This window comes from Gymnogyps californianus, chromosome 20 (genome assembly GCF_018139145.2).
Source record: "Gymnogyps californianus isolate 813 chromosome 20, ASM1813914v2, whole genome shotgun sequence".
Classification (NCBI taxonomy): domain Eukaryota; kingdom Metazoa; phylum Chordata; class Aves; order Accipitriformes; family Cathartidae; genus Gymnogyps; species Gymnogyps californianus.
Genome location: NC_059490.1, coordinates 11,868,468 through 11,885,698, shown reverse-complemented (window position 1 = coordinate 11,885,698; position 17,231 = coordinate 11,868,468). Strand labels below are relative to the sequence as shown.

General features: G+C 38.1%; 1 protein-coding gene across 4 annotated transcripts in view; it reads left to right on the top strand.

The window, feature by feature from the left end:
• Window positions 1-17,231, top strand: part of LYRM9 (LYR motif containing 9) — a 50,050-nt gene that overhangs the window by 24,919 nt on the left and 7,900 nt on the right. For 2 of the 4 annotated variants that reach the window (XM_050908714.1, XM_050908715.1), the window contains exons 3-5: window positions 12,916-13,056; window positions 13,775-13,867; window positions 15,082-16,176. In XM_050908714.1, the coding sequence (XP_050764671.1) occupies window positions 12,931-13,056; window positions 13,775-13,867; window positions 15,082-15,099 (237 nt within the window). In that variant the 5' untranslated portion in view covers window positions 12,916-12,930 and the 3' untranslated portion in view covers window positions 15,100-16,176. Of the gene's footprint in view, window positions 1-12,888; window positions 13,057-13,774; window positions 13,868-15,081; window positions 16,177-17,231 lie in introns of those variants that run through there. The other 2 variants (XM_050908717.1, XM_050908716.1) reach the window with 2 other exon arrangements.

Genomic DNA, 17,231 nt, shown 5'->3' with positions numbered 1-17,231 from the left:
CAAATTTGTAAGAATTTTTTCAAAAATATTTGTTTTTTCATCTTACTACTTCAACTGATGTTAATTTTAAATCTAGGTAATGATGGGGGAGGAAGAGAGAAGTGGTATTACTAATGTGAAAATTCTCAACATATGATTTCTATTCTCATCTAAATCATGTCCATGACTTTGCCATGAAAATAGATGACAAACAGCCTTCTTCCACACAGGGTGTGCTGGGGTGCACAGATGCCCTTTTAGCACCGCAGGGAGAATTATGTTCCCGGGAGGTCAGATCCTGTACTATAAATGACTGCAGGTTTGTTAAAATCAATGGAGCTGTGCTAGCCTGTTGATATTTTTAGAAGTCTGATCTATTGGTAGACTTTTGAGGCCTACTTAGAATTTACAAAACTGTCCTCTTCCAGCATACAGCTTCTGCTTTCCTTTTGGAGGCCTATATTAAATCAGAATAGGAGAGAAATAACAAGGACTGAGCTAATGTAGGCAACAACGCATTTACTCCTGCACTCAAGCAATGTGTAGGCCTGCAATTTAAATACATTACACAAGGTAACATCTGCCATCACTGTCAGCTGTAGTTTTGATTACTTCCATCTTTTAATTGAGTCAAATTATGAAGTACTGGAATCAATTTTTAAGTAGCTCTTTCTGGAGCCAGGTACCAATTTCCTGGATGATGGAGTTCCTTCAACGTTTTTCTTTTCATCTCAAAAGAGTACCTTATAACTTTCTAAAATAGCAGTATCTTACAATATGTAGAGAAGAATGGTCCCTGAAGGAATGGGGAGGGCGTACAGCTCTTTCACCATCCAAAGCATGGAGAATGTACAAGTCTCATACCACAGCTGGCTTTGCGAGGAACTCTCTCTTCTGGCATCCCACTGCAGCCAGCAGAGGTTTTTCAGGGATAAGGGTCCTTTCTCAAAAACCAGTTGCTGGACTGGGAACTCTTTCTTTGTGATAAGCTTGTTGCTAGCCAGACTTTTCCTTTGTTTTTCTTATGAAACAGATTCTCTTTGAGCTAGGCTAGGCCATGGAGAGACAATAAAGTTTATGGGGAAACTTGAGATATGGCTTTAAGACCTCAGAAACGTTCCTAAGATATGGCGGGCATCTGCCCACATGATTAGCTGTTGGTATGGTAACAATCCCTGATTAGTGAACTGTACAAGTTAAAATCCCCTTTAAGAGGCTAAAGACTCCTAGACTTAAATGTTCTGTAATACTGCTGCTTATAAACATTTCTCCCATGAACAGGCATGTATTTTGCTCAAGATGTTGTGGGCCAAATTCATCCATGGTGCAATTCCACCACAGACACGGTTTATGCCAGTGAAGGTTTTGGCTCCGATTATTATTTGGATTGAAAGCAAAGGATTGGAAGATGCTAAATTTCAGCAGGTGTGGATTTGAAATAATGAGACAGCAAGTTGTTCTTGATGCTGCTGTAAAGGATAATGTAAATTAGGAAGGACGATTACAGGGCAAACTGTAGATACCAGGGCATTGTACAAGTACCATCGTCATTAGTCTAGGGATTATGTGTGTATAGTTAGGACTGGAAAGGATGTGCTGCAGTGGATCGGTAAAATGAGAGGTCATACTGGAAAGCCCTGTTATGCTGCAGCTTTTATTCCCTTGTAGGCTCTCATGTGGCGTTTGCACTAAAGGAATGTTTACAGGTATATGTTAGGTGTTCTTGGTTTAAACAAAAAACCAACAGTTTTTTATTAATCTTTAGTCAATAGTGTGGGTCACAGTGACTTTTGCTTTTTTCAAATTCTGACTCTTTACCTTTCCATGACTTGTCCTTCTATTGAACTTTTGTACTTTTACTTTCCTAAGTAGAGCCCTGTCTGCACTAAGTGATAGCTGCTTGTTTGGATTATGTGCTTTTACCCTCTTGCCTCTTTTTAAAAAAAAAAAAAAAAAGATAAAGTTGGATTGCATGAGCAAAATGAGCCTATCTTAAAGCATAATGGTAAAATAAGCTTTAACCAGTTTCAGTCCTTCTTGAATCGAGTTAGGAACTATGACAAAACCTTATGTAAGACTTACTATTCTTCCCATGCTTATGTGACCCATCGTTCATAGAATTAATGTTTTCATTAATCAAAGCCAGCATGTTTGCGCCCTTCAAAAGAACTTTCATACCTTATGCTGGCAACTGGCTATCCATCCTTTAACAAAATTTGTGGTAGCTTATATTGTGCCCAATTGGAAGTTTTTAAAAAATTTGAAGATTCAAAAAGTATTAGAAGGTGATATAAGCCCAGCCAGACAGTTGTTATACTAACTATCATAAAGTAGTAGGGAGAACCATGATTGCTAAACTGGAACTAAGCACTGGAACATTTCAAAATACAGTATTTACAAGAAAGGAAGGAATGAACAGGCAGTTTTGTTTTAAAGCTGATAGCACCAAGATACAACTCTATTCATATTCAGGCATGATCTCAAAGGTAAATACTTACAGATTTGGCCACTGAGAACAAAATTCGTGTTGACAGCAGTTGAACTGAGAAGTTTACAGCTGGGAAGACAGAGTTCTTTTGACACTGTGCCTTTCAGAATTTTCTTTAAGCCGGGAGAAGTTGTTGTCAGGAGAAAAGAGTAAGTAGAGAAGCTTGAATTGCACCTAAACCAGGGAGATTCCTATCCTCCCATTGCTGCCTGAACTTGACATTTAGTGAGCATGCTCCAAAGAATATTACTCTAATTAGTCTGAGCATGCTTATTAATTATCCAGAACAGGGTAATCTGGCCTCAGTGTAGGCAGCGTTTTTCCTCACTGGTGTTAGATTGCAAAAGTCTCAATGTTTTATTTGCTGTTTGATGTATTGCATGTCTCTGCTTTGTGATACCAAACAAGAGTGTAAGGTAAAACATTTGCCCCGTGTCTTTGGTTAATTTATATAAGTGCTCTTCATCACGACAAGAATTTGATGTCTTTTTATGGCCAAACCCCAGGGCTTTTGTGCCTTTTTATAATCCTGTTGATTTACGTCTGTATTCAGTTTTCCTTTACCATACAGATCTTTTAAGCTTTTACTCAGACCCTAAGAAAAACACATTATAGGTCTGATTTCCAGTTGCCTTAAAGTTGCTGTACACCATATCAGCAGTAAAGGGATCATAAAGTGAGTGCAAATGCAAAATATAATCTACATTTGATGTGTAAGAAAACTGTGCTTCTCGGAGGATCTCTTGTGCTGAGCATGCTAGGCTACCAGGTGTGCTCAGATGTCTTTGTTCAGCACATTCCTGTATTTTCAGGGTTTGACACCAGAAGGACAACTGGATTATACAGATTGACTTTGTAATGTGGCATTAAACTTGACCCTGGAAACTCTGCATTAAGTCAGATGACTCATGTTGGACTAGCACATCTGTGCCTTACAGGTCCTAGGCTGCATGCTGATTGCCAGGACAGCTCAACTGTGTGAAGCTCTTTCCTTTTTGTCCTTTACAATGGGCTTTCAGTAGCAGGTTGAGGGCTGGATGAATTGCTATGATAGTGGCAGCCCATATCTTTTTTTTTTTAAATGTGGATATACAAAATAAAATGGAGCTCTATTCCACTTTCGGAGGTAAAGTTACTTTTTTCCTTTTATTCATAGTTTCCTTGTTTACATGTTTAGGGATCACTATCAATTTTTTTTTTGCACAGCAGCTCACTGGGAGCTGATGTTTAGTTGCTTGTTCAGTATGACTATCTAGTTCTTTTTTCAGAACTATTCTTTCTAGGTTATGGTTCCCTATTGCGTCGGTATAATGTGCACTCTGAGGTGTTTGTATAATGTTCAGGTGTATTAAAGCACAACTTTGGACCCAGCTTATCCAGAAATTTACCACATTCTCTCTGATTGTGCTGTTGTCCTTATGTACAGCTCTAGCAATCTTTGTCATCCTCAAGTTTTACCAAATGTAATTTTATGTTTGCAGGGAGGCAACTGCTGATAGTGACGACTAGCGTTAGGCCTAATACTGATGCTATAGAACTGCATGAAGGATGTCCAACCAATGGTGATTCCTTGTCAGCAACCAGATCTTTGGGATCTGTCATTTAGCCAGTTCTTAATCCCCCGTATGCTCTGCTAATATTGTGTGAAGTTAACTTTACACTGCAGGGCTGTGCCCCCAAGATGTGCTGCTGTTGCACTGTCATTTGACACTGCTTCTCTGGCTCATGCGTCAGGCAAAGCATAAAGCAGAGAAGAACAGAAATAGAAGTGAACAGAACAAGACTGGCTGTCATCATTCATGCAGTAGGACTTTACAAATCATATTTAGAAAGGACAAAATCCACAACAATGACAGGCCACAGCTCGTCAGAAGTGATCACATCAAAACAGCAGATCTTAATAAAAGCCCATTGTGCTGGAGAGATGTGTTTATTAGCAAGTGACTTCAGGATTGTACGTGCTCACCCATACACGAGAAGGGGTATATCTACAGGGCAGGCCATTGCCCAGGGCTGCAAAATATTCAGTAGCTCTATGAGTGAATGTGACTTGGTAGGGACGGACACTTGCTGGTTTGCCTAGGGCAGCAGAACCCATAGAGCTGGCCTTGACCACAGCGCACTACTCACTCTCCTGTGACCTACTAGGGAATAAAGAAAATACATTACGATGTATTAACCAGAGAAGGCGGTTAGTTCACTGAAACCGGTAAGGTCTGCCAATCTGCTGCAGTAAGTTGTAAGTGTATTTAAGAAGTTAGAGCCTAGAGTCATAGGCCTTTCCTATATTTACCAGCTGGGAACTTGTAAAACCTGGAAGGGAGGACTGATGTAGCCAAATACTAAGACAAAAGAGTAGGAATCCTTCTGAGTAGCAGGAGTCTGCTTGGGTGTCTTCCTGGACTGATGTCAAAACATGAACCAAGATGTCTTGTGGTTAAAGAGGTTTCAAGAGGCTTCCAATTTCATTCTTATTTTGGCAGTTTGATTATTACTTTCATGTGCAGAAGATTTTACCATCTCATTTTACACAAATACCACTTTTGGAATCTGTATTCATACTAATAAAAGCAGGTCCAGTGAAGTCACGATGAGTCAGGTTACAGAACTTGGCTATGAATTTTTAATAGTAAGTTCACTAGTGATTTTTTTCTTGCAGAGTCTGTTATTGGACACTTCAAGGAGAACAAATTTTGGCACCTTAGATAAGATAACTGTATAAGATGTTCCAAGTTCAACACCAAATTCCCAAGATACCTAAAATCACACATAGGTTTGAAAAAGCAGTCCATTTCTCTGCTGTTTTATGAGTGCTTATACTGCTGGGAATATTCTGAAGCATCTTCCTCATTAAAACTAAGCTAATGCTACTCAATAGATGCTTTGCATTTGTTTTTCTTTGGTTAATTTTTTTTTTACAGGGTTTGTTTGCTTAATCCTGTTTTGCAAAATTCACTCTGTACTACTTAGCGTTTTTTATGATTGAGTCCAAACAACAATTGAGTCCTAGTAACACCCAGGGAGATGGTATGGGGTTTGTTGGGGGTTTTTTGAGGAATTTTTTCTTGAACATGCAGTGTGATCAACTTGTGTAACAGACAGTCTGGAGCAAGAGCCTGGAGCCAGCTGCAAACACTAGTACCAGCTTTTGGATCCTGCAGGTACCTTCAGTAACACAGAGCGAACAGTAAAAAATAGTATCCAATGGTTCTGTCTTTCCATTTCTAGTTTCTTTTCCCTCCAGCTTCTGTTTGGTGTGCTTGGCTTTGTGTGGGATGGCAATGGTCAATGGCAATGCATTCCCCAGCAGAGAACCCAATTGTAAAGATAAGTTTATCATGAAAGATGGTTCAGTGGTCAGAATGCTGAGGCAGTCTGTGGGAACCCAGCTCCGTTCTGCTGAATACTACTTAGTGGTTGGTATCCAACACCTTAGGATCTTTGTTGCCCTGTGGAAGTGAGTATGTGTCTCACCTAACTACAGTGAGCTGGTGAGACAGTGTTCCAGGCTAGCTTTATATCAGTTAAGTGGCCAAATTAAGTGAGTGAAATCCAGGCCTGTCTTGGTTCCTCAATGTTAAAAATGGACATAATACCACTGTGCTACTTTACTAGGATGCTGTAAAATCAATACTTTAAAGATCATGTAGTTTGACTAGGATAGGGAATCATAAATTCCCAAGCTAGACTTCTAAAGTTGTAATACTTTGAAGTAACAAGAAAACACATCTACAGCCTGTATGTTGGGGGGAAGAGAGGGAAGGGGGAGCCAACCTGTAAACAGCAACAGCTCAAGTAACTCTTGCAGTCCTTTAATTAACACTTCCAACCTCTGAAGCTCAGCTTTGGTGGCTGTTTAACTAGTCCAGAGGGATTCAGATTCTAACTGTTGAACCATAGGGATTTGCTTGAAAAACAGTCACAATAGCAGAAAAAAAAAATCTGAGAGCAGTGGCATAGTGTCATGTCAGTATCATCGTGGGTTCAGCTATACACTGGGTCAATTGACAAGCTTGCTAATGCAGAGTGCAAGATTAATTGGCTTTGGTCAGCCTTTGCTTCACTATCTGAATATCATTATCAGGAATGTAAATGATTATGCAATGCAGAGAAATGCCACAATAGTCTCAGTGTCTCCTTTTATACTTGTCTCTTTTTAAACAGGGCTTTATCTAATGCAAATGTGATTTCAGCCTTCTGATTAGGACATTATACAGTCATCCATTCCAGAAAAGCACAATTAGCGGATTATTTTATTTCTGACTCAACAGTTCTTGATTTAGATGGTTTGTTTGTTGTGCTATGCATGATATTTAAGTTATCAGAAGGAGATTTACATTATTAGGATTATAGCCAGATTTTGTGAGGTCGAGGGTTTTTTCTTGGCAGATAAAAATGGTAACATTTGTGGGATTCGAGGGGGGATGTTTTTAGAACAAAAGGCAATAGTGCAGATTCTTACTATGCTTCATTGTCCTTTTTGTGCCAAGTAAGGGGCAAATTACAGTAGTAGCTATGCAAATTCTCCAATGTCACGGGGTGTACAAGTGCAGAGTTTAGCCTTACCTGTTTTCAGGATCTATTCACTGTTGAGTTGTACTTATACAGTGCCCCAGTATCTTAGAACTTAATAGTGGGTCAGGTCATAAGATTATTTCTCATTAAACAGCCATTTTACCAAAATAGCCATCAAGTTTTCCATGTGCTGTGGTAGATTTTCAGTGAAGTTACATGCTCAGAAAAATACAGATCTTTGGTGATAAACTTCCCTGTGAAGCTTACCTATGTCACAAAATGTGTAGCATTTTTGCAGCTATGAATCTGTCAGAACTCAGGATATTTTTTTTTCTTTCAGTATGGGAGCCTCGTACGGTATGTGTTTGATAACTAGACGTGGTGAAACCTTCAATCTTCAAATCTATTAAAGTCCAGTATTTGTGGGAAGGTGAAGGATTTTTTTTTCCAAAATTCATCTGTGTAAATGTATTTGTCACATGATTTGGATTCAACAGCTCATCGTTTTCCTATGAAAAATTACTGCAGTGGAAAATTCCTAATTATCTATAGTGAAACAACATTTTCAATTCCATTGATCAGTTTAATCCTTCCATATTCATGTGTTTATGTGACTCTGGTTTCTTGCTCTCTCCCATAGCTTATTTTCTTTATGCTGAAGCAAGCTGTCCTGTACATTCCCAACACGAGGGATCTTTGCTTTTGTAACAGGAAATCTATTACACCACTTAGGTTTAATTAAAGCACAATGACATAGGATGAGTTTACACATCAAAGCCTAGAAACAACAAATTGGTTCTAGTCCCAAATTATATTTTGGGATCTGTATTGAATTGGGATGTTTCACTGTATTTAGTGGGAATATGTGAAATACAGGGTCAGGTTCTTAGGGTCAGTGGAACTATAGCAGTTCTTACAAGCTAAGGATCTAGCCTGAAAAACCTGTGTGTAAAGTTAAGTTTAGATTCAGATCAACTTGAATCCAACTGCATATTCTAGATTTCTGTACTGGATGGTAAAAAAACCCCCATATTCCCATAGGTTCTGTGTAAGTAACAAGTTGAATCCTATGCCCAGTTCTAATTTGCACTGAGTTCAGAGAGCTGAGTATAGACCCAAGGTAATACCAGTTGAACACTGAAGGTTCAATTTAAATAGTAGGAGAGAAAGAGCCAGATGTCAGGTGAAACTAAATATCCTAAGCAGGAAAGGAAAGCAAAGGCATTTGCATAACAAAACAAGACAATTTTCAAAGTTTCATTTCTGTTCTCACTGACACGTAGTAGGAGTATACAGAGAGATCACTGAACTGAGTGCTAGGAAGAAACTGAAGGAGAGTACCAGAATCTATTTTGAAAGTCCATTTGTATTAGAAGGGTTCCTGAGAAAACAACTTTAGAAAAGAAGTCAAGGAAGGAAGTTAGTGCTGAGAGCGATATCAAGGGTGGAGTGAAAGGTGTATGCTGGAAATACGCCCTCGGCGCTCTCAGCTGGAAGCGAAGCCCTAGGATTGAACCCCATGTTGCAGTTAGAAAAATAACAACATGTACATATACTGGCTTGAGGTACCTGTTGAGACCTTCAACACTTGGAAAGTAAGTCAGATGGGGTGTCATACCATGAGGTGTCCAGTATGCCAGAACAAAACTGAGAGCCACTCTGAAACAAACTTTTTTGTTATTTGATGTTATCTGATATTGTATTATATATTATTGCCCCATCATTGGAAGTGTTTAAAGCCCCATCAGGTCAGATGTGATCTATTGAAAGATGTCCCTGCCTATGGCACGGGGGTTGGACTAGATGATCTTTAAAGCTCCCTTCCAACCCAAACCGTTCTATGATTGTATTTCTGTTTTGAAAATAGGACACAGACTTGGAATCATCCTACCTAATTTAGGCTTGTAACTGCAGGATCTATATTATAATTCTTGTTTTTCTACTCCTTCTGTGTTCAGTGGAGAGAAGGGCAGGGAGTAATTCAGTCTATATATTGAGTCACGTTTTGGAGTCGCGTATCTTTCTACTGGTTGGAGGGGGAATGCAGGGATCTCTCTACGGACTATCGAGAGTATAATCACCTCCTGTACTCAAATGCCAAAGTGAAATGAATCCAAACCAAAAAATGCATGGAGCTGATGCCCAGCATAGGTTTCATTGCAAAGAGAAAATGATATTTTAGAGAAAAAAGATGGGAAGAAAACAAGATATGACGCCTGGGAGTATTCTGATCTGTATCTTAAGCTGAACTTTTTAGGTAAAGCCATAATTAGCACATCTTGTGTGCCTGGAAAGTGAGCTAGCAATTGGACTGGTCAGACTGAAGCAATTTTGAAGTCAGCTCTTGGTCTATATTTCTGAATTTTTGTAACATCTTTCTGCCCTAACTGTTTTTTTTTGGACAGTATCCAATTTCTGTAGTGTGTGAGGCCGAATGGCTTTTATTAAACAAATATGAGAAAACAGAACTGGAATCAAACAAGCAGCATGAAAAGATTGTAGCAGCAGTATAGAGCCAACTTATTGCCCTCGTGATGGAAGAATGGTTTTATAATTGTTCCTGAAAGCTAATGGAAACTATATTTTGGCTGTGAATAATTCTCAGGAGGGATCATTGTGAAATCTTACCTCATCTCGTACTTTACTGATAGAACATATCAAGTAGTCACAAGCAGACACACCCCGTGAAGCTCAAAGTGCAGAAAGCCACTGGTCAGTTTTAGATACTAGAGAAAGATGGGACTCTTCAGAGGTGAGTGAGCTTTACTGGCACATCGCTGACCTGTCAGAGGCCGGTGCAGATTTACCTTTGTTACGGCATGTCAATTGTGGGAGGAGTAGATAACTGGCAGAGGGTAACGGTTATGATGACAAAATCCAGGAGCCAACTAATTAAGATTTTCTTGCCCACAAGACATCGTGATATCGCACTCAACCATGTTGAGAGAAGGGGGTGTTTGAAAATTTAATCCAGTCAACATCATCTACTTCTAAGTTACCTGTAACTAAAAATTGGAAATGCTACTTTCTGCATTTTGTCCGTGGAATATCTCCTAAATGTTATACCATTTTAGTCCCTAAAATCTTTATTCCAGACTTTAGTAATAACAACCAAATCAAAGTTGTTATCTTAAATGTTAAATTTGATCCACTTTTTGTATTTCCATGATGTGTATTAGTCCTTCTTGCACTGGATGGGGCACTACCAGCACAATACAAACCAACACGATTTCCAGTTGCCATATTTGACATTGGCATCACCCATTTATCCATCTTGGGAATGGCCTTCGTCTACTTTTCTTTCCAAGATCTCCAAATAGGTAGTCATTAACCTATGATTAACTAAGGAAGTGACCAAGCTGAATCTTGTGCAGGTAGCTGACAAGCTGTGGTGTTATTAGCTTGAATGGAAAGTCATTGCAGCCATTATAGTGGTGTTTACAGAGCTTGGGGTCCAACAGCCTTTTTTGGTTGGTTAGGTTTTTTATAATCTTAATAACAGAATCAGGGTAAACAGCACCATACATGGATCCTTCAGCTCATTGCAATCTCAAAAAATGTGGCATATTGGTAATGAACATCAAATTGGGATTTTTGAAACTTTTATGGGTATTTTTCACTAGGGAGTTAGTCACTGTGATCAGCATTTGTTTTGGAGTACCATTTGTTGTAAATCTATATACTCTAATACTTTGGGGAAAGGGCTTTGCTTGTTGAAAGTGTTGCTAAAGTGATTTTGAGTAAAGTCACAAATGAGCTACACAGAACCCATTTCAGATGTAAGGAAAGATATCAGTATAAATAAGCTGGAAAGGAATCCTGACATTCTTCAAAGGTTTATGTCTTTTAAGCCTGTTGTATATCTTAGAATTAGTTTTAATAATTTACATCATCGGCTCATGAGATAGTAACCCTGTTAAGTACTTCCTTAAGTACTTAAGTCATGTTTTTCCCTTGGAGGCTAGAAAAGCTTTTTCTGAAGTGTCATCAGAGCCTTTCTTAGGGGCTTCCATGACACCCATCAGCTGTGACTCACTATGTTTCTGCAGGTCCTTAAAAAAATAGTGTTATAAAACTTGCCTGTTGATATCGGCTAAGCAGGTGGTGAGCTATATTGTGTGCTCTATTAGTCTACACAAAAACAGGCTCATATTACTGTCACCTCCTCCCCATTCCCATCCCACCTGTTTGGCTCATCTGCCTCATTCTGCCTCATCTTATGACTTGTCATTAATCTGCCTTGTAAATTCTTTGTGGCAGAAACTTTTTCATTAGATATGTATGTATATATAGTACCTACCATGACAGAGCCTGAATCCTTGACTGAAGAGTATGGGCACAATTCCAATACAGATAATAATGCTAATATTGCAAGGCTTTCTCACACATTTCCTGTAGACAAGAAGCTCTGCCACAGGAACAGCTCCCTCTCGTTTTACAAGATGTTACTTTTGATGAAAGGTAGGTAGATTCAAAAAATCAATATAGCATAGATTTCACCCAATCTTTCAGTAATGAACAGAAAAAAACCAATACCATGGGATGCTCAGATATGACTTTGTACCTTGGTTTCGTGCCATAAGTAAAGCAGTTGTAGAGGCCCATCCCTCAAGAATAAGACACATTCTGCATTTTTGTCATGGAATTCTTTAATTTTCTTCACATAGAAGAATCATACTTTTTATGCCTAAAATTGAAGATTTTCAGTGACCTCTGCTACTGTAAATCAGCATAGCTCTTGTTACTGCTATAGAGGTATGCTAATTTATACCTCCTTATAGACGGAGAGGGAATTTTGTTTCACCGAAAATACAGATTACAATAGTACATATCCCATTATGATGGGCATTTTATAGGTACATAGTGAGGAGATTTTCCCCACTGCAAGAAGAGCTAGTCTATGCAAATATACAGCCTAGGCATGCGATAGCTGTGGTGTTCTATTCTGAAACAAATTTGGTCGAAGGACTTAAATTATTTAAGAAAAAGGAAAAAAAAAATTCCAAATGATGAGTCAGTATCATAACAAGTGCTAATATAATGCCATACACCTACTTCATTATTCAGTTACTTATTTATTATCTTTATTCTTAAGAGTAATGATGTAAAAGTGCTTTTTTCCAAACGTTAATTTAGTTCTCTGCAGATGGTAACCATCTGTTAAATGACAAGTCATTTACAGTATTTGATTAGCACTTTATATAGCTTGGATGGACTCACTGTTACAATATGTGTAAGTATAGTTATGGAGGTGAAACTTGTTAGATTTGTTCTTTTCCTGTTGCTGTTACCAAAAAAATGGAAAATTTCAAACCTATCAATATTTTTGCCTGTCTTCTCCTATATTTATACGTTACTTCAAGTTAAAGCCTCACATTCATAGACCAGCTCACAAGATATTCTTGAGAGAATGACACTAGGAAGTATTGTTAAATTCCAACACCACTTGTAGCAATTACGAGCGTCCTCGTTCTACAATGTCACCATGTGGATGGACTCTCATGGATGCTCAAGGAAAGCACTGGCAGCTTCAATGAATCAAAGAATCATGGCTTATCAAGTAGAAAACTCCCTCAGGGCTGCGATACTGCTTTGTATACTTACAGCAGCTTACACTGGGTCTTTTTTTAAACTAGAAAAAATTTAATATTGCAATACACCTTAATATTACCATCATAAAGTGATCTTCTTGCATGAACTGCACACTTTTCTATTTTAATACCTTGATCAATGACAACTAACCCCTATCTGTCCATAAACTAAGCAAGTTTTGATTAATTTCATAGTGTGTTTTCTTGTAAAGTTTCTTCAAGTTATGCTGCTAATCCTTAATTCTCTGGCCCTGTTTTCATTGTTGTAAAATTACTTTACACTTTTATTTCTGTGTTTTTAATAAAATTTGTTAGGTATTTTGTGTGTTTTATTTTCAACAGCTAAAAAGCTTGATAATGGCCCCACTACCGAACGCTGAATTAGTTCAGAACTCTTTGCAGTTATATCGTTACCTGCTTCGATGCTGTAAGCAACTTCCTGAAGAGAATATTCGTCAGCATTACAGACATGCAGTCAGGCAGGTGAGAAACAGATTTCTTTTCTGTTGGTGGAATTCAGCGTGTTGGGGGTGTTTTTGTTTTTTAACTCCTGTGGTTTGGACCAACTTTTTATAACTGCTGGCACTTAAAAAATTATTCTTCGGCAAGCTTGAAACATTACTGGATTTGAAGGATTATACTGGGAGTACGCAAAGGAGCATTTCTTTTTGTTTGCTTTGAATCTGAAACCTTCTGTTTTCCTTGGCTTTCATCTCTAATTCTTGTGTTAATCAAGAGAGTGAGCAATCATTCCTTACTCACCTAAACACATTTTTTATGGTGAAACTTACTGGTTCCTTGGTGGTCATTTTTTAATATATATATCCTGCCCCCAACCCCCAGCTGGGTAAATCTCATCTAATTGTTCATATGGAAGTAATCTCATGCCTTTGATCATACCTGTTGTCCTGTGTCTTTCTAGTTTTAACATACCAGACAATTTCAATTCTTGTTCTGAATTGAAGTTCTCTGGGTTTTTTTGCTGATGATGTATGAAAGGAGTCAAATACTTAATATGAAATTACATTTGACAGGACTTGTTATGGAAATAGCACAGCCAGGTGCTACAATGTATATTTTTACCTTTTCAGACCAACAGTTTGTTTGCATCCAATATTTTCTTTGAGGTTTAAAAGTGATCCTTATTTTGACAACTGTTGCATTAAGTTGGCTAGTCAGCGTAACACTTTGAATGTTGCAGAGTTTCAAAGTTCATGCTGATGAAGACGATCCTGAGCGAATCCAGCAGATTATTAAGAGAGCCATTGAAGACGCTGATTGGGTCATGAATAAAGTAAGTGCATCAGATTGTCTAAGTTTTGCTCTCTCTCAGTTCCGATCAAAGAAGAAAACATCAGAAAGCAAGTTAGGAACAGCAAACTGTTCCATTGTCCTGGACATTGAAGTGTCTGGGTGAAAGGAAATACCTAGCCACTAGGGATTTATGATTGTGATAGTTCTTGTTTAAAAATTCTTCTTTGTAGATACAAACTTAAGTGTATTTTTTAGAACCGATGATGCTTTAAGTTGGTCTCTGTATAAATCTTTGTCTCCATGAAGAATTCTATTAAATTTCAGCAATGGTGGCTAGTATAACTTGATTACAGAAAAAAACCCCTACAGTATTTTGCAAGCCACAGTTTGTTGATATGCATCAGCTGCTGTTCTAACAGAAATCTATCCTCCCTTAGTCAGTTTACATAAACTTCCAGAGCAACTTTTTTTTTTCTCTCAGATCTTGCCTGTGGCTGCACAGATCAGGGTTAGACAACATAGCGGCAAAATTGTGGGAGCTGGTTTACTTGTGCCATAGTTATCACCCAGCGGATATGCTTCTTTACTATCACAGCACTGAAAGATACCACTCAAACTGGTTTCTTAGATAAAAGAATGAGGATTGTTTACCGTTAGACAGCTGAGAGTCACCTGTACTTCCTTGGATTTAAATCTGGTTGGGGAGCATGATATGTTAACATGGATTTCTCAAGAGTATAATGAAACAAGTCGAAAGTTCAGCTTGCTCTAAATATCTGTGATTTAATTTACTAAATGACTGTTAAGTCCTTGTTTCTGCCAGTCCATGAAATCCAAATGAGAATTCTTACAGCAGCAAGCACAGATTAGTCATAGATTATAAAATTATAGCAGTAGCCAAATCCCAGCAGTTACAGCCTAGTAAATAACTGTCTGTGCCTGAATCGGATTTTATTCTCCCTACAATTATGAAAAGCCTCATTCTGTTTCTGCTACAGAGGTTGTAGTCCGCTTCATTGGAAAACTGGTAATTGAACTGTGTGAGAGGAGGATCAGATTCACAGTGCCTGCCAGGAAGCATTATTTTATATAGTAGAGGGAAAGCCTATCAAATTTCAATCTAACTTAAAGGATACTGAGATAATTTTATGTAGATCATGAAGAGGGCTGTAAATCCTTGTCAGTATGAACTGTTACTCTTAGTTATGTGCTCTTTCCCACAAATAATTGTTTCTTTCTTTTTTCTTTTTTTAGTATAAAAAACAGAAGTAGAAGAGGAATGAAGACAAGAATGGAATTGGTAAACATCCTTAGAGGACTTGCAGTCAAGCCCAGTACTATATTATAGTTATTGCCTGGAGTTTTCTCTTAGATAATACAAATACAATAATTTATATTTCATTGGGATGTCGTGAAGCTGAATTAATATTTGTGAAGCTGTTTGAGTCTGTAGATTAAAAGGCACAGTCTAGGTTCAAAGCATTAGCTTGTATAATCACAAACTTTAGCTTAAAGCCCAAACTTGTCTAAGCTTTGAGTAACAGAGAGCTTCTCAGGAAAACTTACTGAGAATAAAAATGTAATGGAGTACAAGTCATTAACAAATAATAAATAGTGCCCTGTCTGTCGTTCATATCTGATGAATAACAGTGTCTCATCTGAAAGAACTTAACTAGTATCTGAGCATAAAGGGCTATACTGGGAGCCTGCAAACCTGAGAAATGCTCATTGAGGATCAGAGCAAATTTCTCTTTACTTGATTGTGAACTACAGTATACTGTTAGGCCTAGATCCACCATAGCATAGCAGTGTTTGATACACTTATTGTGTAGGTTATTTGGTGCTAAGGTTCTTCTGCAAACAGTGGATTTAAGTGGATCTTCTGTAACAGTGGATTTAAGTTTGTGTAATGTTCTGAATTATAGTAGTCAGTCTGTTATGTCAGATCATCCTCTGTCAGGACCATAGATATGCTTTCAGAGTGAAGCAGAGGTATGACCACAGCACAGGTCTGGTTTTAATCTAGTAGCAGACACAAAAGCATAGGCTACTGAGTGGAGGACATACCCACAAGAACTTTAAGCTCATCTGAAAGTTGAACCACAGTATTTTCCACTTGCCTGTCCATGCTACAGGCTTGTCTTTGATGTACTCTGTAGGTTTGCACTTGAACTAAGGGTTGTCTTTTCTTATTTAAAGATAGATACCTGTCACCCTAATCTCTAAACTCTCATGAAAACGGACACCATTCAGATGGGTTTTGTGCACTGACTGGTATAATCACTGAAATGTGCAATGTTGTACAGATATAAAGGCCTTCACAACTTTTTGCAACATATAATAAATGTCCTTTAAAAATGGGAGTCCATGTCCTTTTTAAAAAGATCGTCTTTTCACTGCCCTAATAGATTTTCATCAGGGAAAACTCAATAGAAATACTAGCTATCTTAAATAAAATCAATTTAGAGGTAAAAGTTTCCTTTTGAAACATGACCTTTGCTTTTAGCTGTACTTGGGACTTTCTGTCTCCAGGTGGCAGTGCATGCTGCGATGCGTATCCGAAGTCCTAAGTATTTGGGGGTTGGTTTTGTTTTTACTATTTCCAAACTGTTGAGCTTCCTCGTCTGCCAAAATAGAACTCAACTGCTAAGGCACATCTCTTTTAGGCTCCAGATTTTCTTTTTTTCATTCAGCCGTGAGAGAAACAAAAAGAAAATCCTAGCTCAAAGTAGTCGAGAAGAATTTGACAAGTGCTATAAAAAAAAATGGGGGGGTGTAAGTGAACGTTTCTACCATAAAGGATTGTATCAAAAAATTTCCTTTGTCTCTGCTAACCCTAAACCGTCCTCTTCAAGAATTCCTGCCCTCTGTTATTCTTTCCTCTGCCATCACCACTATTGTTCCTCTCTGAAGTCCTACATCTTTCACATCACCTTATACACCCTCAACTTTTGTTCTTGTTCTACATATTCCTTAATTCTGTTCTCTCTCATCCTATCTCTCTACTCCACTTCTTTATATTCCTCAAATCCTTTTCTGACAGGAGCATCAGAAGATACTCAGGTATTGTGCTGGGGCCATCCTTCTGCTTAGTTTCAGATGATAAAGCATGGAGGTAATGGAGTTTCTCAACAAAGCAGGTGTAAGTTTTTCTTCTTCATGTGAGGAAAACCACTTGTCTTTCTACTTAAATACTTTTTTTTTGAAAGTGCTACCATTCTGGTTTAAACTTTCAAAATAATTTGGTGCAAGGTAGAGCATAGAAAACTTCAATCTTGGCAGTTGATAAGGAATATCCAGTACAAAACTGAACACTAATAAAAAAGCTCAAGTAGATTTGATAGAAGATAACTGAATGTGCTACTTTTAATCAAGAACAGCAAACAATGACCCATGCTGTACTC